The sequence below is a fragment of the Argentina anserina genome, chromosome 7 (assembly GCF_933775445.1).
Source record: "Argentina anserina chromosome 7, drPotAnse1.1, whole genome shotgun sequence".
NCBI classification, from domain to species: domain Eukaryota; kingdom Viridiplantae; phylum Streptophyta; class Magnoliopsida; order Rosales; family Rosaceae; genus Argentina; species Argentina anserina.
In genome coordinates this window covers 1,119,170-1,145,986 of record NC_065878.1, presented here as the reverse complement: position 1 = coordinate 1,145,986, position 26,817 = coordinate 1,119,170, and the positions used below count along the sequence as shown (strand labels likewise).

Genomic DNA, 26,817 nt, shown 5'->3' with positions numbered 1-26,817 from the left:
ATTAGGACTCCGAATCCTACGGGATTGTGGTTTTGTAATGCCTATATAAAGGCCACCATATCATTCAATAATACACAATTATTTCATCCTGAAACACGTTATCAGCACGTTGCTCTAAAACCCTGAACTTTTAGAGCCCTATTTTTTTTTTCTTTTCTCTCTCACTCTCCTCCGCCGGCCGCCGTCGATTCCAAGCTCCGGCATCTCCTCGCCGGCGCACCTCCTGCAGCCGCCGCATCGCTGCCGCCGCAACGCAGCCCCGCGCGCAGCCCCTGCGTGCTGCCCCCGCAGCCCCGCGCGCAGCCCCTGCGTGCTGCCCCCGCAGCCCCTGCACGCTGCCCCCGCAGCCCCGCGCGCTGCCCCTGCACGCTGCCCCCGCAGCCCCGCGCGCTGCCCCTGCACGCTGCCCTCGCAGCCCCGCACGCTGCCCTGCCCTGCAGCCCCTGCGACCCCCCCTGCAGACCCTGCGACCCCCCTGCTGCCCCTGCACGCAGCCTCCGCAGCCCCGCAGGGTATCCTCCGCATTCGCTCCGCAAAAACATCTTTTTGCCCCGACAAACCCCGCATCAGAGGATTCAAAATTGCTCCTCCCGCATATATACGCAATGAATGCGAACTGCACAAGCAAACTCTTCGCTCAAGAGAAGCTACTCCCGTCTTCTCTACCCTTTTGGGCCTTTAAACTATTTCTCTTTTTTCCTTTTTCTTTTCCTATTGCTTATTAAATCATTTATTTGCACGTTTTCGTTTTCTAACTCTGTTTCGCGTGCTTGCATAGGAAAAGTGATTACTCGTCGTACTATGGTGATGACATTCATGTCGAGATGGACGATACTTTTGCCATCTACATACGATTCCGATCGTATCCTCCCAAGATTTTTATGTCATCGGACGAAGATCGAAAAGGAATTCAACAAGCAACTTCATGCATGACGATCGATTTGCAGAGCAATTTACTTATATGCGGTCTATTTGGCAGACCAACAAGTATGTTTTTCTTAAAGTTGCTGCTTTTGAAGATATATATATAAATTATCGGGCGCTATTAGCCTTTTTTTTCATGTCTTCTTTTCCGGCCTTTCTTATAACGCCGATGAGACCAAAGAGGGATATGATTCCCCTCTTGGTCGACGTTTTTTTTGTGTGACGGTCCTGGGGGAGTCACGTTATTATTTAAAAAGGAAGATATCGATTTCGTGTGGTCGCCTGAGTGCACCGCTGTTTTGGGTGCGATCATGAGAATCGCCGATATGCATCGATTATTTTGTGACCATATACATCACAACCCTTCTAATTCCGGTTACATACTTGAATAGTTTCGATTATTCGAAACCTATACAATCCTCGTTTCTTATGGATGCGTCGCCATCGCGACTGTTATTTGAATGTTTGAGTTTTCTTAAACTCATGTCTATAAACGATAATCCCAAGGTCTACGTACTCATTTATTTGAGTTGATTCATTACTCTGATGCAGCACTATTTGCTGACAAAAGATCCCAAAAATAAAGAATTCTATGGGACACACTTAAAATGATTTAATGAACGTCTATGACGTTGTATTATCAGAGTTGACCTTGATGCATACTCCACATCCAAGAAACACATGCCATTTTTGGCACCTGTATCTATTTCTTGAGGGAATTTTGGAGATGGAAAAGTAACATTCTTCCATTCTCAAGTAAGCAAACATTTTTGAGCCTCAGGCTAAGGCTCCGTCCGATCCGATATGCAAGATTTTGTTGCTACGGACTTTTGATTAGTCAATCTATTTTGACTATGTCTTCTGCTTACTATTTTTCAAGTATGACGTTGGCATTGCCATGATTATTGCTCGACTTTAGCTTAAGTCGTCTATTGGAATTGGAAGCTTGTTTGTGTTGTATTAAATATTGGCACATTCAATAAAATTTCTCGTATTTCTTGTTTACAAGATTGACTCGTGAGAATTTTATTTGTCTTGGCTTAGCATGCATGGTCAACGTTTACAACTCACGTGGTTTTTAAATTGGCCGCTTTTGGGTTACATGGGACCCCAATAGCACTACATTGTGATTTTGGACCTTCAAATTTGGAAAACGGACCTCGGAACGTCAAAATTGACGTCGTTTTTCCCGGTTACTGTTCCGGCGTTTCCGGAACGTTTTCCGGCGTTTTACCGCCGTATTCGCCACCTTCCGGCCATATTCCGGCGTTTCCGGCACCGCCACCCGGTTCCTACCAGCGTCCCTTGTCGGATCTGAAGTTCCGGCCTCCATACCGGTCAGTTTCCGGCCGCCGCCGGCCGGTTTTCCGGCAATCGGTGCCGCCGGTTTCCGGCGAGTTTTTTTCGACGATTTTTTCGTCATTTTTCCGGCATATTTCCAGCAGTTTTTACTGCCACGTTTTCCGAGTCCAAATTTCACCCGGTTTTGAGTTATTTTGACATGGTTTTCCGGTTAATTTTCCGGTTTTCTCCAAGTCGTTTCATAGCTCAAATGATTTTATTATTATTGGTGAACACCCGCACCAAACGGAAGGTTTTCCACCGTAATTGTTTGGTATTCAACTGCTCTAATACCATGTTTTTCCAACTCTTAAGTTGAAGAATGTAGTTCTATTGCCATGTGATACACTCGATGGGATTGCACATTTGTTTCAATCCCCCCTCTTACAATATCCTACGGCGTATTGTGTAGAGAAGTTCACCGCGTCGTTGACTCTCTTAATCTTCATTTTGAGAATGTCCGCCGTGAAATCGGGTGTCTTGCTAATTGCGTAACCACCCACACTGTCCTACGGCGCAGGTAGTTGTTTTACGGATCTCGTGCGGAGATTGTGTTCTATATCTTCGTGCCTTGCTAAGTTTTAAAGGCAATACATGCCAATGATGGATTTTCATCTTGATATTTGTGTTAAGAATGGAGAGGAATAAATCTGTCAGATTTCATTGACAGTATCTTTTTCAAGCTTCGACAGTAGCTTTTTTAGCCTGCAGACATCGTTTTGTTTGCGTGCAGCAATAGCTTTATGTAACTCAAGATTCTTTGAATCATGGGTTCGGTTTTACTGTCTTCTCGGTTTTGACATGATCGTTTTTTGGTCATTTTGAACAAGATATGATGATTCGAGTTCTTTGAAATTCACATTATCATCTATTTTTCATGTTCACGAAGCGATTGGAGGACCACCTCATCCATGCTCCACACGGTGAGGCCGAGCCTGCCTATTTCGGCGGCTCCATGGCATTAAGGCCGTCGGTGGCGGCATCCCCTCCTTCACAGGAGCTTGTGATGCCTCCCGTGTCTTCTAATGCCTCCATGACAATCTCTGATGCAAATCGCTCATTTTGCAAAGCTTGTTCTTTTGCTAGATTTCAAGGAAGTCCTTATTTGCTAAGGCTCCAACCGAGAACATTCCATTCTTACAAAGTATTTAAGGTGACATTAGTGGACCCTATCCAACCGAATACGGACATTTTTCGGTATTTTTATGGTATAGGTTAAGAGCATCGATGCGTTGGTCACACGTCGCTTTGCTTTCCACAAGAAACGCTGCATTCGCTAAAAGTTTTTAGCTATGATCATCATACTAAGGGCTCACCACCCCTCCTATCCTCTCACATATATTTGAATGGATACTGTTGGAGAGTTCACCTCCACCACTTTGATGATTTCGTTTTGCATATCTATTGGGATCGTCGTTGAACATATTATTCCTCATGTTCATTCACTGTACGACCTAGCAGAGCTCGGACTTGGTTATGGGTACTAACCTGCCGATTTTTGCATGGAGATATGTAATGATTTTGCATGCAGCAACACTTATTCGTTTCAGACCCACAACTTGCCAAGCGTTTAGTGCGTACCAGATGGTCACTGGATACAGTCCCAACGTTCTTTTCACTAACGCCTATTTGGTTAAAGTTATTTATGTGCCTGTATTGTAGTTATCTCAATGGGTCTACTTAAAACGATTAAGTATCCTGGTTGGTTATGATTTATGAATCACCAACACTTGTCCGCTATTTCCAATCTACAACCGTTGATCTCTATCCTGCGATATTAGCAGACGGTCACTTTGATGAGACATACTTCCCGTCGTTAGGGGGAGATATGGAATGCTCCCATTCTGGTTTTAACGCCAGGAATTTACGTGGTGTGGCACTATGTCTCATTAAGATCCCGCACTACTCAAAGTGAGTAAATGTGCAACGCATTATCGACCTCCAGAAAGTCAAACATTCGATGCTCAATGACTTTACCGATATTGCGAAAGTGACGAGATTGCACATAAATGCTGTGATGTGCCGGTAAGGTTGGAACTCTCAGAATATGAGAGAATTTCATATGACCTGGTCCTAGCACCGTTGGCACCATCCCTGACAGTGGGAAGGAAGCCGGCGATGGCACCATCGTATGCTGTGGTGTTGTCGGCGCCCGTGGTATTGCACCACAAAACAAGGGCGGCAAACGCAAAGATGGACTAGTAAGGGTCATAGCTTCGGTCTTGGCTCCTGCCTAGATGAGGGGGAGACCATTATTCTCTGGAATCAAAACCAGAAAGAAGCGAAGTGCGTAGGCACAAGTATTTCGCCCATCATCAAGAGATATTCTCTAAACATGTGTATCAACTAAGTTTCTGTGGGACGCTACAGACTCCTTTTGTTGATGATTAGAGAAGAATAGAAATCTCACAAATTGATCATATACAGCGCGCGCGCGTGTTTAATGGATTGATATCTCATGATTGATGAATTATTCGCTTATGCTCTTATTCCGTTGTAAAGTATCAACGATGAGCAACTTGACCGAAGTGGAAAGAATCAATACAGGTTGAACTAGACTTGTTATGTTGGTCGTTGTTCGTAAGTGTAATGAGAAAGATGAAGTCATGCGATATATGCAGGACTTATGGCGCAAATATTGTCTCATTATCCTAGTATTGACTACGATGAGTTATATTCTCTCGTTATGGACATAATTGCTTTCCGCTACTTGATCAGTAATAGTGTCCATGAAAACTGATTTGCAGCATATGATAGTGGTCATATAATATCTGTAAAAGGATCTTGACGCAGATATGAGAGTGCCCGAGGGACTTTAAATGCCTCCAGACCACGGAGAGCTTATGTAATCAGATTGCGACGTTCGAGACAACGTAGTACAATCGGTTGCAAGAACTCATACCCATATGTGTTCATATGAAGCTAATTCTAGATTCTCTATTCCGTCTAAGTATAGATGATGAAGAGATTCAATGAGCTATACATTCATACATGTTAGTGTTGTTGGGACACTATTGCTTTCATTATGACGTGATTAACTATGCGCCTATGCATTGTCATTGGACTTGCATTGCTTCTTTGACATGGGTTTAGTTCTACACTTAGTGAACCAACACAAATCCTATCCACACCAACGCCGCCAGCAGCTCCAACAACATCAACGTACGCCTTGGTGTAGCAGTCGACACTGGTAGCGTAGAGGATGCGTACGGTTCCGTCTCGGACCAAAATCAGTCCTTCATTGGTCTATTCCCCCGTTCTTTTGTGAAAAACACATTGAATGTGACAAATCAGAATCTATCAAGTTTCGTAGGTCAACTTCAACGAGACCTACAGGACAGCTCACTCGATGAAATATGGTGAAATTGGTACCGTTGGAAAGGTCTATGTGTCTACTTTCCAGGGACGCCAACCATTCGTTCATAGCTATCATATTGAGTGAGTTATGGCCGTTTTAGCAAAATAGGACAGTTCTGTCCGGAAATTTGCAAGTCAGTCAACTTCGACAGAGCATTGTGAACTGCTCCGATCGGATGAGGTTGTGAACCTTATGTGACTGGAAAGCCACGGGTGTCTACTTTTCAGAACATTTTACGGTTCGCTAATACCTATTTTGACGAAGAAGTTATGGCCGTTTAAGTGAGTGAATGTCATTCTACCCGAGAATCTGATTTTCATTGCAAACTCTTGTTTTGAGTTGTTATGCAATCTTGTTTCCTAAGATCTAAGTTTGGCTAAGTATAGCATGGATGATCTAAGGATATGTGGCTAGATTAATGATTAATCATTAGCCCAAGACTACGTTTGAGAAACATGTAATGAACGTTGTATACGTTTTTCTTTGTACTCCATGATTATGACACTAATCAGGGGGAGTTGTTTCGTAGACTTCAGGGGGAGTCTAGCTCACATGATGCTATCAAATGTAGACGGTGCGTTGTGCTCTTTTTCCCTTCGATCAAGCTTTTGTTTTACCCTAGAGGTTTTTGTTTTGCTTGACAAGGTTTTTACCGAGGCAACGATATGTGCACCATGCAACCTAGGCATGCGACACAAGGGGGAGTGTTCCGGGAGAATTACTATTCTACCCTTATGTGTGTCTTAGCCTAATAGGTTTCCTGTTAGGAGATAGATTAGCATCTCCGTAATAGATTAGGACTCCGAATCCTACGGGATTGTGGTTTTGTAATGCCTATATAAAGGCCACCATATCATTCAATAATACACAATTATTTCATCCTGAAACAATGAAGAGATTACAGTTAGATTATAGACATTCATACAAAGATGCAAATCCTCGATCTAAAATTTAAATATTGTAGCTTTGGCAAAGTCAGTGGTGAAAAGACGCACATTATCGAACAACTGGTCATTGGTACCCCATCTTCATTCATGAAATATGCATCAAATCTAAACTAGCTAGCCGGATCAATTCAATTATGAAGAGCACGAGATATGGAATTTGTTCCATTTGATACATGCCTATCTTGAATCTTCAAATGACCAGTAAGGGGCAGAATAAGAAGAAAAGAAGTACTAGACCTCAGCTACAGAACCAACATAAGTCAATGGATCGACAAGTTCGTTTCTGCAAACTGGGCATGTGGGGTGAAGCAGCAACCATTTGTCCACGCAAATTTGGTGAAAGAAATGGCCACAATTAGGGACAGATCTCAATACATCCTTGTCTTCAAAATCAGCCAAGCATATGCAGCATGAAGAAGAAGGAGAACTACTTGATATTGAATCACGCATGTGCAGCTTGGCTTCTGAGTAAAGCAGCTTTGGATATGAACATATTGTAGCTTCATCAAGGCCTTGTTCAAATGTTGCAGATGGTTCATCATCATGACCTGAAATATCCACCAGAGATTGCCGGCGATGGCAGTAAGAAACAACAATGATCAGTATGATTATGGCTATAACACCAATGAAGACTCCACCAGCATCATATAGTTCGTCATGATCCATTTTCTTGGCTGATGCACAATCATGAAAGAAAAGGGTCTATCTTTTTTCATTTTTCCTTTGACAGTTTGTTGGGACAGATAACGAAATGTTGCTGAGTAGTATGAATGAGATGCAACCTAGCTATACCATCTGTGTATCTGGTGATTGAACTCGGTTGGTATCTTCTGGGGTCTGAACTAGTCGTGGAGTTTTTATCTGTCATAGACTCATAGTTTAATATAATGCATCATTTTCTCAAGAAGGAAGTTTGGCCTGTATTGGTGATTGAACTCGGTTGGTATCTGGGGTCTGAACTAGTCGTGGAGTTTCTATCTGTCATAGTTTAATTTAGTCCATCATTTTCTCAGGAAGGGAGTTTGGCCTTTATTGGTACACAAGATCTGTTTTTTCTTTCCAATATTACTTTGTAGTTGCCGGCACATGTCAGAAAACTAATTTTATGATTTATCTTTTGGAGAATGGAGCGTAAGGTTGATAGGAATTAGGCCTATCTTATTATAGTACTTTTGGCCAAATTAGTTTTCTTTCGGTATGAATGTACCTAACTAAGCTTTGTGAAGCTGGCTTTGTATATGACGTATATGTTAATTACATACAATGTGTTAATGTACAACAGTACGCAAATCTTAAATTGGTGAAATGAGATCTCACAGTTGTAATTTTAGCTCTCAAGGTGATTACATGAGTCCTTAGAGTGGTATATTTTAAATACCACAAGATTCTTCAAGTGGTAACATGAGTTAATGTATGAAAAACATGCATGTTAGTTAACATACCCATAGTCTTAGCCCATGTCTTACCACATCATTTTCGTTTCTCAAATAAGTTTTAATGATATCTGAAGTACAACAATGTCATTGTGTATCTTCCATATGGTAATTTTCTTATCATTTATGTATCTTAAAGCTTGATTAGATCTATTTTGAGAGAGAGAGAGAGAGAGAGTAGCTGGGGTGAGTCATTCCCTTCAATTTATGTTTCAAACCATCCTCCTCTAGGAGAGTAATCAGGATACAATGGTGGTGTGAAATTACAGTACAAAGTACAACAACGATATATATTAAACCATGCCAGAGTGTCTTTCAGATGTCACCATAATACAAAATGGGGGAAATTGCAGATTGGAATTTTATGTTGACCGGAAGATGAGATAGCAAAGAAAAAAAATCATGGGAATACAATGTCGTAAAGTATTCCTATTTTGGAACTTGTGGTGATGAACGACGCTTGAGAAAGCGCCAAGGTCCTGTTCCAGTCCCCATCCTGCAAATTTAGTATTAGCAACCTCAGTTCAACTGATCTATTAGTATAAAAATGTGAAAAACTAAAGCTTGATGAACCATATTTCCAATCACGTTCGATTGACTTTACAATACGATTCTGCTAGCATTTTAAGCTGCAAATATAGTTACCTCCATACGCCAGCCAGTGCTCGCAATCCCATATAGATGGTCAAAGCAATCCATATTCCAACAAAACCATGGGATTTAGAGAGAAGGAACAAGGAAATAATGCTTGCTATGGCCACCAGAACCTGAAAGGAAATAATAGATTGTTTTAGACAGTAAAACAAAAGTAGAAACTAATAAGATTTCATGGAAGTGTAGGAAAAGTTACCAAGGAATATGCAGAGTATGCAAAGTCAGATGCTCCAAAGTTGACACCATCAAAGACAAAAGAGAGAGAATTAATTGGTTGTGTAGCTGCAACAAACTGGGAGATGTGTTGAAAATAAATTAGTTGAATTATTGTTCATTATAGAAAAATAATGATACTAAATTATGAGCTTTTTGATGAACAAGGTAGGCATACAGGAAGGCCAATCTTTATAAGGTGCAAAACATTGACATCTCTTGAGAAGATTCCAGCTCCAAAGTACAAACCAATTCCAACAAGAAGAGATAGTCCCACACCAAGTAGAAATCCCATCTGGACATAAACAAAACAAAAAAAAAATCAGGAAATTCTGATGGGGAAGTTCTCAATGGAAATTGAAACTTCATGTGTCCATGAATGGTTAAACTCGAGTACCTGTAACACCCGAGTTGCGGTTGCAGTGGCCTTTTTGTAGTCTTTCTCTGCAAAAGAACATGCTAGAATTGCCTACAGAACAAGGAACAACAACAAATAGGTTGTATGATGAAGAAGCTCGTATACACAAGTAACATAACACAGGTCCGAAAACAATCAACAATTTACTGAATTTGTAACTATAAAATGAGTAAACTATAATTGATATTACCTGTCCTGCAACAGCCAGCCCATCAGCTAGAAGGGATGATGTCAACCAGACTTGTAAGCATGTCTGGAATGCAGCCATAGGAGTTGGACCGAGCCGTGCTGCCAAAGATGCTGCTAAGGTGACACAAAATGTCACAGCGACCACCCTAGCCAACAATAAAGAACCTGTTTCCAAGAAAAACTACTTCAAATAAATGTACCTCCCTGATAAGAACTTATCAAAGAGAGCAACTAAATGAAGGAACAAGCTAATTACCATTCTTAAGAAACTTGCCGAATTGAAGGTCTTTAATACTTGGTGGCATGAGATTAACCTTTCTCGTTAGTAATAAGAAGAGGACGAGAGCCATCAAGTACCTTAAAAGATACCAACCATTGCATGCGTTAGTATACAAGGATGATATACACTTAATGTAAGCTCTTAAAGTACTGAGAGTCCAAGACACAGGTAAACTACTCACTGAGAAAGAACGTGTGCAATAGCTGCACCTCTGATGCCCAAACCACAGACGAAGATGAGAAGTGGATCCAAGGCAATGTTAATTGCATATCCCGCGACTACAGAGAGAAACAAATAAATTAGACTTGGATTGCAATTACATCAATTTAGAAAGTACATGGTGTACTCTTCAACAATTTAATATGCATCATAATATAAGCATACTCTTGCATGTTTATTTTCTGTTGATTTGTTAACATCTTTATTGTAAGTTTTCATTACATGAAACCAGTACACTCACATGCACTCCTTTTAAAATAGCACCCAAATATTACAAACTTTTGAAGTTGTATGCTTGTCTAGATCAGAGTACTTTCAGGTTCATGTTTATGGTTTACTCAACCAGCATTTTCTAATTTCTATTATTAATCTGTAGTTCTGTACTATAAGTCTATAATGATGTCAATACACTCAATATATCACTTGAAGATTGTTTATACTAAAGTACCAAGAAGAGTTGGTTATTAGTAGACAGACTCGATCTTTATATACGGCTATATCCTTGCTTGTGTTTAACAATATTGAAGGGCAAGAAGGAGGACGAAGATATCACAATCGAAGAGATTTTTAGGCCTACGTACCAATGACATATAAAGGAGTTTTAGTATCCTTAAACCCTCGGAAGATTCCTTGCATGGCCAATGTAAGAAGAACAGCAGGTGCGCCGATCGACCTCACTGTTAAGTACTTCAATGCTGGTCTTAGCATAGGGGACTCCTGCTCAATAAAGTGATTTGCAATTATTTCCAACATTCAATAAGGATTGATTGATTAACTGAATTTTTTTTATAATGAATTGCTCAAACGATTTGCAACATATTACAAAAAGAATGCATGATTAAAAACAACAATTAAACGGCTCAACTTACATTTGTCACACCCATCACACCAAGCAGAACTTTGGATCCTACCATGAGAAATAAAGCTTGCAGGAGGCCAAGGACTGCACCGAATATGAGTGCTGTTGATGCGGAAGCAATGGTACGCTTTTGGTTCTTCATATTTGCCTTCTTAGTACTGTTCATAACAACAGATGGACCATCTTCAATACTTGTCTTTGAACCTGATCAACAAATAACCAATACTAAATGACACAAACACAAATTCACAGTAGTATCTTAATTATTCAGGATGTTCATTAATCTTTCAGTGAGGGAATAAAAGAGTACCGTTTTCTTGAGGTTCACTGGTTTTCGGAACACCTTTCTCTCCATTCTCCAGCTTAGCATTTTCCGTAATGGATTTCTTTGCTTCATTGCCTTCATCTAGTCCTATGTCTGAATTCTCATCATTTTCCTTGTTTTCATCATTGCCCAGGCACTTGGAATTTTCTGTGGCTTCACCATTTGCAACATCTAGTGCAGGATCTTTCGTCTCAGGCCTTGGTTCAACAACCCCTTTTTCCATGTCATCAAGCATGTCTGCACCCTTTTCCAATTTTTGGCCTTTTCCTGATTCTAGTTTCATTTTTGCTACAGTATCTTCCTCAGCAACAAAGGAGGTGGTGATACTGACAAGTGGGAATATAGTAATCCTTGAAGCTTGATTGAATAACGCAATAGATACACCTGCTGCTGCAAGCTCAACTGGACCTGAAGAAACAATAACAAAATTGATGACCGAATCATTTGATGAAGCATTGAATAGTCAGGGCTTAGTCAAAGTACAGCATTGTGTGGATGTGGAAATTTTATGCATTATTCAATAACAGAATGTATCCTAAAAATGGATGCCTAAACTTTGGTGCATACAAGAAACATATGATCGAACAACACTAATGCATACATACCTATATGACCGATGAATGCTGTGTCGATTAAGGAAGCGACAGGATCAGCAGCTACAGCTAAAGCAGCAGGGACTGCAATCTGCAATATCTCCTTACCAAGCACATCCCATTTGAAAACACTCCTGCAATCGAATTTATCATATACTGATCAATCAGTTCACATGCATGGATCATTTTCTTCTTTCTTCTACATTATCAATAATAAATATTTTGAAAAGAGCTCTAGAACTGTACCTTGCATCCCTGAAGAAAACACCAACAGGCATCTTCCAAAAGCTCACTGGTTCATGCATATCTTTTTCCTCTCCCATATATGCTTATGCTTAGAAAAACAGTTCCTGCAAATTATATTAGTTCAGAGTAAGTGTTTCTGATGTTGATAAAATACTGTTGTTATAATCTAAGCTATACACAATTGCAAATGTGAGATAACACAAGATCTCATACCAAGCTAAAGTGGTCGAAATTCCAAAAATAAAGACTGCCCGCTATGAAAATGAAATGCCCACTTACTTGACAAGGAAGGCAATCAATTAAGTTCAATTTCAATTTTAAGCAATGTCTCAGCAGGGCTTTTCAGAACTAACGCCAAGAAGGTGACACAGAAAGTAGAAATAAACACTACTACAAGTTCAAAGCGTATTTATAGGTGCATATATATATATATATATATATACACACATATATATATACACACACACACACACATATATATATGAAAAATTGAAAATATATAGAACCTTCCCCAGTTGTGTTGTTTTCTATATATATGCAGCTGATGTTGGTCTCAGACTCTCAATGACTCAATAGTCAATGCATGATTCTTTCTATTAAAAAATAAAATATATGATTTTTTTCATTATTCTTACTAAAAAGACGAACCTTTGCGAGAAATTTAAGGTTTAAGCACTGTTAAAGTTCTGCACAAGTTTACATTGTCTACTTACTGAAAATTCAAAATCATAACGTACTACTGGGCAATACGTTAACGCATTGTTCAAAATACATAATAGATATATTTTGATTTATAAAGATCCGTTAACTTCAATACAACAATAATAGGCTAACAGCCAGACACATGTATTTCCATTGTGTGGTTTTTAGGGGTGTCGCAAACACAAAATAAGAAACCCACAAAAGTGTGGCAATGTGGCGTATGAGGGAGAAAGCCACACTTATTGACCAAAAAAAAAAAGAGAAAGCCACACTTGAGTGGATTTTTAATTGTTTTTTTTTTGTGGCAACACCCCTAAAGTTTCAAATCACAAAAAGGGAATGGGGTTTGGTGGCTTGGGGCTCCATTGATTATTTCTTCATATGTGATTAAGCAATGTCATATGTTTGATATCTCATGAAAAAAAATGCAATTCTATTCTTCTATTCTCATTCTCAGTGTGATTCAAAATATAAGATACATCGATCTAAAGAGCAAATATACGTTGATTTTTTACAACATAATGCAATGTTTACCTCCCAAGTCCCAGCTACGTATATGTATAATAGAACCATTCATATACTTTATGTAGTTCAATCAGTAATTGGCAGGGATTAACAAAAAAATCCTTTTATTGAGCTTTAAGGGTAGGCGTCTTCTATTTCATTAGAGGTATATATGGTGTAATGGTGAGTTTTGATCCTTTTCTTGTCCATGTCTGTGTGAACCTTCCTACTGAAACAACCCAAACTAGATTCGACCTGTCCCGGGTGTGAAACTAGCTAGCAGGTTAATATAATATAGGGTGTGAATGTGTGATCAAGCAATGTACGTACATTTCCAAAACTTAGGGACTATACATTAATTTTTTTATACTATATATATTATCAAAAAATTTAACAATATCTATATGACTACAATCGCCTCACTTTAGTCGCATAATTAACACATTGTCTGATTGTCATGAGTAGTGGAAGCTACATAAGCAGCATTGTTGATGCCTTGATATGAAAAAGGCTAGCAGATAAGATTTTTCAAGGACCAATCGTGGCACGCAAGGTTTAACTGGGAAGCAGTTTCCTTGTTTAAACTAATTGATAGACAACGACTCAGAAAAGACTGGCCGGCCGGCCGGCCGGAGATATATAGGACCGCAAGAACGATTCTGTGCTTTGCTCATCAGTACGGGATCCCGACCGCCAGGTTGGTATTGGATTCGAGTCCGTACTATAATTATTATAGAAGTTAACATGCACCTGGTACGTACGTAGTTATTCTGGATTCCCATGTGGTACATAATTTTTTCTACTTGTAGTGACATTGTGCATGCAGCTCTGCTAGTGTTTTGCAAAGAGCAAGCATGCTTACATATATTAACCAATTTAACTTCTAAATATTCGTATACAGAACCTTTTTCTAGAAGTTTTGGCGGAGCAAATTAGTTGTAAATAGGTACGTATTCATCGACACGAACAGTTTTACCAGGAATTTTTATTCATTTAGATTATTGCTATGATACTAATAAAAAATGTATCCATTGGACTTGAAATGTACTCGTGTTTTCTGTGAAGAAACATGTCCTCGATCATATTTACCAGCTAAAAACACTTTCACGTTAAACATTTCCGGTCAACATGAACCCGTTAAATAATAGTTAGGACCAGTAAACTAAAACATAGAGGAAGTGAATCAGGTGCGTGTAATCTATAAAGATATTCATAAAAGTGTGTGCAAGAAAAGATCGATGCATGCAAAATAATACGCGATGCGTACAAGGAATAAGAGCTCACTTGAGGACCAAGCAAAGAACATAGAGCCAGGAACTGATATGTGAAAATAGAAATATCGAACTTATTATCTAGCCTTGGGATTGTATGCAGATTAGAAGAAAGGAAAACTAGCAGTGCTTTCATCATTTACAAGTAACTAACTGCATACCTTAAACACTTTCCCCTTATATACGAGCGAGGCGGCTCTCAGTGTGCAGATCGAGCTCGATGGTTTCACCAACTTCGTGACCCTTAATTTGCTTAATTTCACAAATTAACACACCTGTACAAAGCCAAGATACCTTCCCTTTTATAGGTATTCTTCCCTCCACTCTGATCCCCAAGTCCAATCCCTCCAAGAAATTTAAAAATAAATAAAGGCAGCAATAGGTAAGCAGCAGAGAAGCATCAAGTGCGAAACAGAAGAAAATGATCCGTTTTAGGGTTAAGAAAGAAAGAGACTCATTTAGAATTTAGAAGTACTAATCCTCGAATTAATAATTTGGCCAAATATGCAGGGACTCACATATGGGTTTGTTTAGATTGTGGCAAAGGTGGATAGTCCACAATCAACGTAACCTAATTAAGCTTTCTATAAACTATTTAGAGTATAAATGATTTAATCTTTTGTCCTACATAGAATATTAATGAAGGAAAATAGAAGTGCTTGTTCTGGTATAGCTAAGCTAGATTGCTAGCAATATATCTTTTTGCAAGTTAATGAGGTCTACGTAGGATTCCCAATAACCTCTTTTGCCTGGCCTAATTTTCGATCAGCGGCTACCTTACATTATCAGAAAGCCATGTATGATTGGTCAATTCGATCTTGAAGAATTAATTTTCTTGGGCTTACTGGTTAAACATATAATTATGGCTACCCATTAATGAACAATATATGCTAGCTTCATGTCATAAATACTATTACTGTCCTAAGAGAACCTTGTGCGTATGACTACATGAAGTTCGTGTAAAGCTGTGGTAGTTCCCATCTACTTAGATCGTACCATATTCAGTTATTCACAAACAGCTAGAGTGCTTAACGTCTGTAAATTAAACTTTCTGAAATTGTAAATGTATATGTCTAGTTAAACGAATGTCACATTTTGAATGCATATGTATGGTTCAGTTATTGGCAATTTTGAAGTTTTAAGGTCTTCGCAAGAATCATCCTTCAAATTAATTTGGTGAGGCAAAGTGGCAAACTGATCTAATATTGTTAAAACGATTTACTTGTGAACTATTTTAGCTAGATCGATTGTGCTGTGATGGGCACCTAAATGTTCCAAATTCATAAGAAGAATCAGTAATTGATATTGCAAGTTGCTGAGATGGATATTCATATCGAGTCACATGCATAATTACTCATAAAAATGTACACTAATTAATAACTAAGGAATCGTGGCTTAAACGAGCTAGGTCCAACCGTCCAACGCTCCAAGTCTCCAACATAGAACTGATAGAAGCTAGCGATTTTCTTTTTCAAACTAATTAGTAATTATAATCATACAACTAACTCAGGAATGAGAAAAAAGAACGTTCTTTGTTAACTCATTCCAATTGTGCTACAAATTAACACTGTTGACAGATGACTGTGAGTAGTTTCTTTAAATTGTTATCTGTCTTTTTTTATTTCGATTAACCACAAGTCGACTTAATTTGCTCATGAACTAGAAGTAGGAAACTACAAATAGAGGACACATCAGTATACAGTGGTCTGATAATCAGTGGGTGAGACATCTTTGCGTGATGTATTTGTTAAATTTATCTCAACAACGTTAACTTTACCTGATTTATGTAGTGGCGCATGCAATACTTTAATTTATCTATACCAGCCACCAACCAGTTAGTTTCTTATTTTCTTCATCAACCAGTTAATTAACTTAGTTGAAATGCATGCATGATCTAAGATGTACACACATCTAATTGCTATTTTTAAGACTTGCGGATTAAACGAAAATAAATTTGAAGAGAGGATCCACACGAGAAAAGATCGAGCTAGCAGTAGTAGCACGCACAAGTACGTAACTCGAACATCACAATTCAAGCGTACGTACGTAGAAGCAGATCGATCATACAAGCAGAAATGACTCGCGAGACTCGATCCCCTAGTAGGCTAGTACTATTAGTAAATATGATTATTCGGTTTATTCCACTGAGAAGGTACGCACAGAAGGAGGGATCATTGAACATGAGGTTAATTTGCTCTTCATCCTTAAAACTATAGCTATCACGTACCAAATTAATATTCCAGAAGAAACATCATTAGCTGGAGTTTCACTTTGCAAAGCAATAGTGGAGCATCTACAGAATTTTGAACCGGGGAAGCTTTGTCTTCTTGCTTTCCTTTTTGAGGAATTAATTTCGATTTTAAGATTGTATATATAATATGGAGGTTGGATGCATTTGCATGATCTGTAGTGTCACTAGTGAACCAAATACGTACCACAACCTTACGTACTGGTATTGCTAATGAAAACCCTTCCATATTTCTTAATTTTGAAAACAATGGTAGTAGAAACGACTTTGTGTATCCACCTGAAATCTAAAGATAAGTTCTATATATACTTCTATATATCCATTGCTTCCTTACCCTAACGTAAAAGTACTTTCAAACTGTGTATGTTTTCATTTCCCCAAATCTAAACATGCATAATCTGCTTAATGATTTTCTTTTTTCAGAAAATTCTAAGAAATTTGAGCTTCGGCAGGTCTATAATGTATTGTGGCTGTATTACCTTAATATAATGTACATCGATATATATATATTTATATATAATAAGCGTATGTATTATATGAACACTCATTTCCCTTCCATACCAACAATTTTGAGGAGAATCTCAGTGTAATCTATATACGTTATGCATGTAATTAGGTGCGCTATTCTATTAGATATCTACGTGATCTTGTTCTAAAAGCAATGCATGATCAATTTGATTATTAACAAAAACTCAATTAGATAGAAAAAGGAGTCCACTTTCGTGTGGAAGCCACGATGTCACCACACGTAGCACATTGGGCGTGATTAAACTGAGAATAATATATTCAAGTTTCGCGTGGAGGACACACAACAATGTTGCCATTTCTAGTGTATTGAAAAGATGAAACCCACTGAAATCTTATTTTAACACTCCTACATTTCCTTGTAACTTTTTGGAAGCCACGATGTCACCACACTTGTGATTAAACTGAGAATAATAGATTCAACTTTCGCGTGGAGGACACACAATAATGTTGCCATTTCTAGTATATTGAAAAGATTGAAACCAGGGGCGCGGACCTGTTTGAAGGGGACTATGGGCTGCAGCCCAGATTTTCAGTACATCAATTTTTTGCACACATAGTTGTGGAGCTCAGTTGGTTAGTGTACACCTCATGTCTTGGATTCGAACCTTAGCATGGATTTTTTTTTTGTAGTTTTTCTTGTGAGAAAACCTTTTTTCTACTAGTATTATTACTTTTCTTCTTATTTTCTTTCTCAATTTTTTCCTCTAAAAATGGGTTTGATAAGGTGACATTGAAATATCAAATTAACCAAAGAAAAAAAATACCGAAATTATATTGACGAAATGATCAGCTCGATTACTCGACATCAATATTAAATCTGTAAGCATTATTAGTAGTATAAAGCAAGAGAGTATCGTTACAAACCGGAGATCTAACCAGGGACTGAATCACAAACCATAAAACAACGAATTCACAAAGAGGTTTAAGGTTTTGATAGAAACGATTTAAGAACAGAAAAATAAAACCTACACTACTATGTACAAGTGATCAACCAACCAATACACAAGGAATTACCAAACAAGTAATATAAAGCCAACGAAAACCAAGTTCTAATCTCCCTAAGGTTCATTGATACGCCCCAAACCTTTTTACCCGTATAACGTTACTAAGTGTAACACCTCTAAGAGTTGACGTTTTGATGCGTAAGTTTTTTTTCGAGAAAACTTCATTCACGAAAGTTGTAGGGCTCGTCGATACAAATTCGTGGACACGCGGCACGCCTAAATCAGAATTTGTATGAAAGTTATGAATCAAAAACGTATTTGGGCATTTTTGGAAGATAGTATAAATATGGGTAAAAACCAGATAAAGGAGGAGGGGAGGAAAAATAGAAACCCATCGGGCACTGTTCACCTGAGGAGCCTAGATTTGGTCCCTGGCGCAAATCTCCGCCGCACGGCGAACTGGATCACCGCACCTGTTGCGTCTTGGAGCTTGGAGGGTCGCCTTTCGTTTGGGACTGGCGTTGCAGCCCCTAGCTCCGCCGATTGGTAGAATCGACGCCGAGAAGCTCCATTGCCGCAATATACACTTTTGATCGGAACTCCATCCTCCGACCGCCATAGCTCGAGTTTCTTGAGGGGTTTTGAAGGTCTCGTCTCCATCAACAAACCCTCCAAAGGAATTGAGCCAATACGCATCGAGGTAAGATAACTTGATGATTTGAAATTCTAGGGTTTATGAATAGTGCTGATTTTGTGTTCTTCATAAATTAGATTGTATAGGCTCGGATTTGGTCTTTGTTGTGAACTAGAAAGTTGTTAGAAATGTCGAGTATATTGTGTTAATGAAATTTGGTGACATTCGGTGGTTGCCAGAACAGGGGCGGCGCTGGAATCCGGCCGAGTTTTGGGGTTCAAAATAAATCTCTTAGTGTAGGAATTCATGGATAGATGGATGAATGTTATGTTATTGATTATGTGTGTTGGTTGTGATGATGCGTGTGTGATGTTGGCTTGATGGAAGATTGAATTACGAATGGCTTGATCCCTTTTTAGTATAGAATAAGCACAGATCGTTCAGTCCGGGGAATTGAAGGGAACTCTAAACTTTTAGTGTTAACAAATAATGGGGGGTTTGAGATTGATTATTAAATACTAAAATAAAACCTAAATTACTATTTATATGATCGACTTCTCTTTACCAAACTAAACCAAATTCACTAATGCATCACATAATTACAAGTTTGGTTCTATCATGCATTTTAATTCATCTGATCACACACTTTTAGACACCAATACAATTATAGCCTTAGGGAACATCTAATCATGCAAGATTTATATTGACGTTTAGGTTGACTTAGGGCCTCACCTAAATTGCATGCAATCAAGTTTAACAACACTTAGGGTATAAATCAAACAAGATTACATTTAAGCATCAAATCTTTGTTGGAGACATGCTTCACGGTGGCGTCACTCACCATGTGGTACATGTAAATTTCCAGAATTTCCCACTTTAATTAACACAAACCAAACCTAGTTAGGGCATGATTCAATTTGTGTCAATATGAATGATGAAGATAACACTCAAATACAATCTTAGGGACTGCATTCAAGCACTAAATTCGTATGAAAATTATCTAAGAGCAAGTAAAAGAAGAGTAGAACACAACAATAGAAATACAAACTCCAATAATTATAGGAACATAGATTCGGCATAGTCTCAAAAACATATCAAATACAATCTGAAAATTTTGAAACAAATACAAAACCAATACTTTCACATAAACAACAAACTATAATCTTCATAGACAAAGAATTGTAGATTAACACAAATAAACGAAGCCATGGAGATGAGTTGCGAGAATCACACGTTGTAGGAACCTTAGAGGTACAGCTGCAATAGGTGAAACTTGGTGGAGATGATGATGGTTTTGGGGTGGACGACTTGGCTGATTTGTGTAGGAAGTTTATGATGGCGTTTTGGTTGAGTTTCAACTCTTGAATGCTAAGGAGAAGTGATGATTTTTTTTTGTGAATGATGTGCTATTTATAGAAGAGTTTTGGCTCCTTGATTATTATAGCTTGGACTTTTTCTCCTCAGTTTGTAGGTTGTCTCATTCTTTCTCTCTTGCATTATCTCTTTTTGTTTACTTAATCCATCCTTTATCTCTTCATTTTTTCTCTCTTTTTCTTTCACTTATTTTTCTCATTGGTGGGTGCAATCTCCTTTGATCAATTCATTTTTTTCTCCTTTAATTTGGTTGTCTCCTTCTTTCTCTCTTGCATTATCTCTTTTTGTTTACTTAATCCTTCATTTATCTCTTTCTTTTTTTCTATTTTTCTTTCACTTATTTTTCTCATTGGTGGGTGCAATCTCTTTTGATCAATTCCTTATTTTTCTTCTTTAATTTGGTTGTCTCCTTCCTTCCTTATTTTCCTCCTTTGCTTTGACTTTTCCTCTATTTTTTTCTTCATTCTAGCTAGACAATCTCATCTTTAAAATCTGAAAATAATAAAAGACAAGAATAAAGACAAGATAATTCATATAAACTTGTCATAATCTAGACAAATATTGTCTTAAAAAAACATATGCGATAGATAAGCTTAATTAGATTAGGAAAGTTTCCATTTCACAACAAGGAACTTTCTCGATCAAGTAAGTTATTAGAATAGGAAAGTACGATTAAGAAAGTTACAGAACAAGAGTTTCAGTTCGAGTATGACTTTATGAAATGGTATGTTTCCTAGTCTAAAAGGGATTCCTAATGCAAGTAGGATTCTCAATATATCGCCAATGCAACGAAAACGTCGAAAGATGAAGACTCCTAATCTAACTAGGTTTCCTAGTCCAACAAAGATTCTAGACCATTTCTGCGTTTTCAACTTGTTTAAGTACAAAAATACCATCCTTGGCACTGAAGGCTCCTACTACGATTCAATGACTCAAAATTACAACAAAAAGGGCTAAGAAAAGTACAAAAGGAGGTAAAAACATGTTAAGAACGTCGCACAAGGTGCTCCTATCACGTAGGCAACCTAACCAAGGTTTGGATACAGCCACAAATATTCTAGATTAGATTATCATTGCTAGATGAGTTGATGCTTTAAGAATTATGGTCATTTAATGTTGGTTGCTATATGTTTATATTGTTAGATGATTGTATAGCGTTATTTACTTCTGTCGCAATTAGGGTTAGTTTGTGAGATTTATTGACAGGTAAACGTCGGGTGTTGTGTGATAGTTCGGGTTGTGGTTTCAGCGTTTACGAGTAAGAATCGGAGTTATGTTATGAGGCTTACTGAGTGAATGGAACTGAGGAGAGAGGGAATGAACCGGAAGCAGTGTTGAATACTGAGTTGCTAGAAGAAAGGGGATGTACTAGCAGACTCCCGATAGAGGTTGAAAATGAGAGGACTAGTGACTCGCCAAGTGTTATATGGTCTCGTTTTTTCTTTCCGAGTGTACGTCGTTATAAATATAAATTTATACGGTTCGGTGTTTATAGAATGTTGTATGATTGTTTTGACCCCGTCGTCTTAGTGGGTTGGGCAGTTGCGGTATAAGACGAGTTACGAGCTCCAGGGGTCCAATGAGATTAGGTAACGAACATTGCATAATCCGACATGCATTTTGAATTATATTTATGATTTGTGATTAGGGAGGTTGTGAAATTATGGGGAGCACGGAGGCTCCAGGTGATGAGGTTGGATTTGAGATATGGGGAGTGTCGTTTTGTACAGGTATGATTGATTACTTTAAGGAGAGACTATGCCGAAATTTTTGGTATATCTCATTTGACAGTGGTCCCCGCATAATCTGCCTTGATATTAGGGTATATTTTGTGGCGGGTCATGTCATTCATGTTGTAATAACTTCACAAGTAACTATGGTTTGATCATGCAATTAGGGTCCGCAGCGGTTATCCTAAATACATAGACACTTAACTCATTCAATTAGTGTTCAAAGGCTTTATTGAAATCTAACATATTTATCCTACCATTCAACTCAAAAGCCTTGCATATCATACCATGCATTTCCGAGCCACATAGAGAAGATAAACATGTTCATAGCACAAGTCATAAATCAAACAACATAGGCACTATGCTATACTCAGAGTAAACACAACACATAGGTAATCTCGAAATCACTTAAAAAAACACACGGCAAGAAACCAAAAATCATTGAATCAAAACTTGAAATTCATTGACATCATATAACTTGAAATCATACTACAACTTCATAGACAAAATCGAAATAGATTAACAAAACTAAACATTGTAATCATCCAAACCAGAAACTAATACACGAAATCTATCAAAGAGAGTCATGGTTACACTTTATGTATTCCTCAGTGGTATTCACAAGGTAGGTCTAAGACTTCTAACGGGATGAGCGTCCTAGGCGCAACGCTTAGGAGTAAAAAGATGGTGAAAGGCTAGATGAATTCAGAACTAGGTTTGTGGTGCTGAGTATGTGTTTGGGTAGAGTTTTTGCTAGTACTTGGCACAAGGATTTATGATCATTCTGATGTTTTTTTATATACTAAACGATTAAATTACAAAGAAACGCCTCTAGAGAAACCTGTCCCAAAGTGGTCAAAATTAACAACTAAGGCTATACTACGAAGTAAATCAACATTCCACTCCAAACCAACATTATGATAGCAACAAAATTAGCTTCTCGAAAAATATGAGTGAGAGATATGCACTAAAGCTTATGCAAGCACCTGAGCATATCTGATAATAGCACTTAACCTCCAAGGGATCTTCAAGTTCCTAGTGATGCAGTTGATGACAAGAGAAGAATCTCCTTCAACACAAACTTTGGAGAAACCAAGCTCTATGACTTTGAGGAGACTATCTCTGAGAGCTGTAGCTTCGGCAATAGGCACATTAGCTTTCCCTGATTCTGATGTTGATTCGTGCCTCTATATATATAGAAGAAACAAGGCCCCAAGTTCCCTCACAACCCTTGGATCAAAAGCAAATCAATAGCTGAAATAATTAAGCCGAGCCACTGGACCTCCGAGTAATATTTCCGTCACAACTTCCTCCAGTAATAAGATATTGATCTGATTCCAAATTTTCTACGAAAACTAGACTCATACAGCTTTCCATCCATATATCACACACATATTCTAATTCGATCTGTTTTGTCCAGGGTAATCCGTCAAAGTTGGACTATGATTTTTGACAAATTTCTAATTCTTGTATGGATTGGGCCTTAAGTGCAGATCTTCTTTCTTTCCTAAATTCTAATTTATTATGCACGAAAATCTCTTCATTTATACCTTAGAAATCCATCTCCAACTTGGTTTTGAAATCCAATTCTGAATAAGAATCCATCTCTTGAATGCACACAACCTAACTTCTCCTTGTTCAACTGAACATGATCACGTCGTCTCTTCTCTCCTTGTCCATCTAGGACTGTGAGTCACACGGCCTCTCCTCTCCTAGTCTATATAGGATTTGTCTTTCTTACAAAAAATAAGTTAGAAATAGAAAAGAATGAAAATAGGAAAGTAGAGTCATAGTCGAACAAGGAATCATAACTCAATATGGATTTCAGACACTTAGTACGATTTCATCATCAAATCACACATATTCGAGTTCAGCTCTTGCTAAACACTTATTCATACAAAACGAATTAAAACACACAAAATAAGAAGTAACAAAGAATAAGAATATGACATATATACATTAAGAACGTCATACTTCGTGCTCCTATCACGAAACCGATTGTATATAGGAGAATAAACTAGCATAGACTAAATTTAGTGAGGTGATTGTATTTAAATACTAATTTAACCAAAAAAAAGTACCGAAATTATAAACCGATTGCATATAGGAGAATAAACTAGCCTAGACTAAATTTAGTTCCTAAATCCGCCTCTGGATGAAACCCACTAAAATCTTATTTTAACACTCATACATTTCCTTGTAACATTTTCAGGCTGGAAAGACTTGAGAGCAATTCCAACAAGCTTTTATCTATTTAAAAGAAAAAGTTATTGTCTTCAAAAACAAAAGGAAAAATGTTATATATATATATATATATATATATATTTTTTTTTTTCAAAGAGATTATCTAAAACAACATGAGACTACGTACGTGTCAAGCCCATTGTGCTACAAAATATTAATTAACATCACTCAACCATGTAATTTGTGGTTCTTATAGTTCATACTATCTCCAAAACAAATCATCATATTATATTTCATCGAAAAAATTCATTCATATTATAATAACCAACTAACTAGAATTGTTGTGGATGCTCCCATTTTTGCCTGTCTGATCGATTAAGTTATGTATATTCTTGCATTTGTATACATACTGTAATAACTCGAATTTCGCTATTCATTTATTGTAATTTCATGAAAATTAATAAATAATATTTTGGTTATATCCATATTCTACGTCTTTTAAGTAGCCTTCATTCGAAGTAGAAATCGGTTCGAGAACCATTAAGTCGTTTTACAATTTAATTCATTCGACTCAAGAGTCGACTTTTAATCTGTCACTTATTCCAGAAAACTTCATTCATAAAGTTGTAGAGCTCGTCAAAACGAGTTTGTAGACATTCAGCACATACTTTTCAGAACTCGGCGGAGCGAGAATTTAATTACGGAAGTTTGTTGTTCAGAGGGGTAAAATGGGGAGAGGATTTGAAAAATATCTTCTCACACTTATCTTCTCCCTCTCCCTCCATCGAACTCACCTATTCCTTCTACTTCTTCTCAATCAGCTCTTTTCTTCAAACTCTAACCGACCCCCCTTTCTTCATTTCCAGAAAAAAAATCTCTCCATCTCCGATCTCATATTTGAGCCAAAAAACCTGACCACTTGGTACCTTGAACTATGCTGATTCCACCTTTTTTCCGGTTGAAGAAGCAAGCTGCTCCGACACTTGAGCTAGGAGCTTCTATACAAGCAGTTCCGATAGTGAATGACACAGAGACTACAAGCTGTTGTGCCATCGATAGAGGTGGGCTAGGAGTCTTTCCTATCTGGTCATTACAGCTGCAAAAGTTATAGTGAGGAGCTTAGTGGCTTTGCTATGCCGCAACTACAGTTTCAACAAGGGAGGTTACAAGGGAGCCCTTCCCTTTTCTGACGATTCTAGCTGGTAAGCATATCCTCCTTTCTCTCAAGTTTGTATTTGAAAGTTAAGGACAATGGGTTGTTTGTTGAAGCTAGTTGGTGAGTGTAAGTTTTGTGGTTTTGGGTGTGTGTTTTTGAGGCCGGCAACATGGCTGCTGTGTTGTGGTAGAGGAAAGTTGAGTTAGTTGTTGATGTTTTGGTGGTTTTGAGAGTAAGGGGTTGTGTGTGTTTTGTGTTGTGGTAGAGGAAAGTTGAGTTAGTTGTTGATGTTTTGGTGGTTTTGAGAGTAAGGGGTTGTGTGTGTGTGTGTGTGTGTGTGTAGTGAAGTGTTGGGAAGTAGGTTGTGTGTTAGGACAATTGAGGGAGAGGGAGGCCGAGAGCTGTGTGGAAGTGTGAACTTGTTTTTTTGTGTTTCAAAGAGTGGCTGTGTCCCAAGGGCTGTTTTGGTGGAGTTAATTTTGTTGGAGTCTAGGCTTAAAGTTTTTAAGTTGGGATTGTTTTGGGTGATTGGTGTAGTGGGTTAGGATCTTGTTGTTGTTTTGAGACAGTTGAGAGAAAGAGAGAGACCGAGAGAGTAGTGTTAGGGAAGTAAGGGAGTAGTATGAGTTGTTAAGGGTGTTGGGAAGTGGTGTAGAGAGAGAGAGAGAGAGAGAGAGAGAGAGAGAGTGAAAGCACCAAACGTTTGGTTTGGGTGGCCTCAGTAGTTTTGAGGTTTTGTTGAGTTGTTTAGCGTTTTGAACTCAATTGTTACTAAGTGAGATTTGTGTCACTTAGGTACTTGGAGTTCATCGAAGCACATAAGTAAACTCTTTTGGAGTTGCAAGTTGAAAAGCGGGAGCGAAAAGGTGAGTAAACCTCACGTTTGGTCTAGTTACTCTTGGCGGTAACTAGACGTGTGAACTTACTTTTTGTATCTTTTTACTTGTTGTGACATTAAAATCTAAATGTATATATATTTGGTAATTCATATACGTATATCTAAATGGTAATAGGATATGCATATATTTATCACTAAGTGTATAAAGCTATTATGTTTGTGAAATATATTGTGTATTTTTAGTTGGTTTATATTAAATTGTGGAGGATGAGACCGAGGGGGAATAAAATGTACCTCTCTGTAAATTGGAGGTTTTTGGATGAAATATTGGTATAGTCGAAGTGCCTATATGTTGTTTAGCTGGAGGGGAAGAAAATGTACCTTCAGGTATATATGGTGATTATTTGTGTGTTATTGACCGGAGTGGAGTGGGTGAGTTATCGAAACAGTTGTTGCCAAAGTGGCGACAATGTATTATTTTGATTGTTACGCCAAAGTGACGATAAACAGTGTCGGAACCATACCTTGATCGGGTATGGGGAACATGAATCTAGAGCTTTAGTTTGTGCCCGTTATGCATGAGAGCTAAGTGCTGACCGACTCATGAATGACTCCATTATTGTGGTGCGTCATCTGTGATGGCGCTAGAGTTATTGTGGTGTGAGTGTGAATGGTATGTTATTGTTGTGGTGATGACATTGACTG

The 26,817-nt window shown here is 38.2% G+C and overlaps 2 protein-coding genes across 2 annotated transcripts; both read right to left on the bottom strand.

Moving 5' to 3' along the window:
• Positions 1 to 6,801: 6,801 nt before the first annotated feature.
• LOC126802635 (RING-H2 finger protein ATL70-like) lies at positions 6,802 to 7,236 on the bottom strand. The gene has a single exon (XM_050530285.1). The coding sequence runs from the start codon at positions 7,234 to 7,236 to the stop codon at positions 6,802 to 6,804; it is 435 nt and encodes a 144-aa protein (XP_050386242.1).
• Positions 7,237 to 8,246: 1,010 nt separating this feature from the next.
• On the bottom strand, positions 8,247 to 14,765 carry LOC126802447 (protein DETOXIFICATION 43). Its single transcript, XM_050530078.1, has 14 exons — positions 14,638 to 14,765; positions 12,000 to 12,103; positions 11,766 to 11,887; positions 11,146 to 11,568; positions 10,846 to 11,039; positions 10,558 to 10,693; positions 9,939 to 10,035; positions 9,734 to 9,834; positions 9,479 to 9,642; positions 9,268 to 9,339; positions 9,049 to 9,165; positions 8,854 to 8,949; positions 8,649 to 8,770; positions 8,247 to 8,499 (listed from the first exon to the last, which is right to left on the bottom strand). Exons 2-14 carry the CDS (start codon positions 12,074 to 12,076, stop codon positions 8,433 to 8,435), a joined length of 1,788 nt encoding a protein of 595 aa, XP_050386035.1. The 5' UTR covers positions 12,077 to 12,103; positions 14,638 to 14,765; the 3' UTR covers positions 8,247 to 8,432.
• Between the last annotated feature and the right edge of the window lie 12,052 nt (positions 14,766 to 26,817).

Bases quoted from the DNA above. Each gene is read 5' to 3' on its own strand.
- LOC126802447 (XM_050530078.1), bottom strand. From the start codon at position 12,076: ATGGGAGAGGAAAAAGATATGCATGAACCAGTGAGCTTTTGGAAGATG. The intron at 10,694-10,845 runs GTAAGTTGAGCC...TTTATTGAGCAG, and splicing joins GTGTGATGGGTGTGACAAAT to GAGTCCCCTATGCTAAGACC. The intron at 9,643-9,733 runs GTAATTAGCTTG...TCTTGGAAACAG, and splicing joins CGGCAAGTTTCTTAAGAATG to GTTCTTTATTGTTGGCTAGG.
- LOC126802635 (XM_050530285.1), bottom strand. From the start codon at position 7,236: ATGGATCATGACGAACTATATGATGCTGGTGGAGTCTTCATTGGTGTT.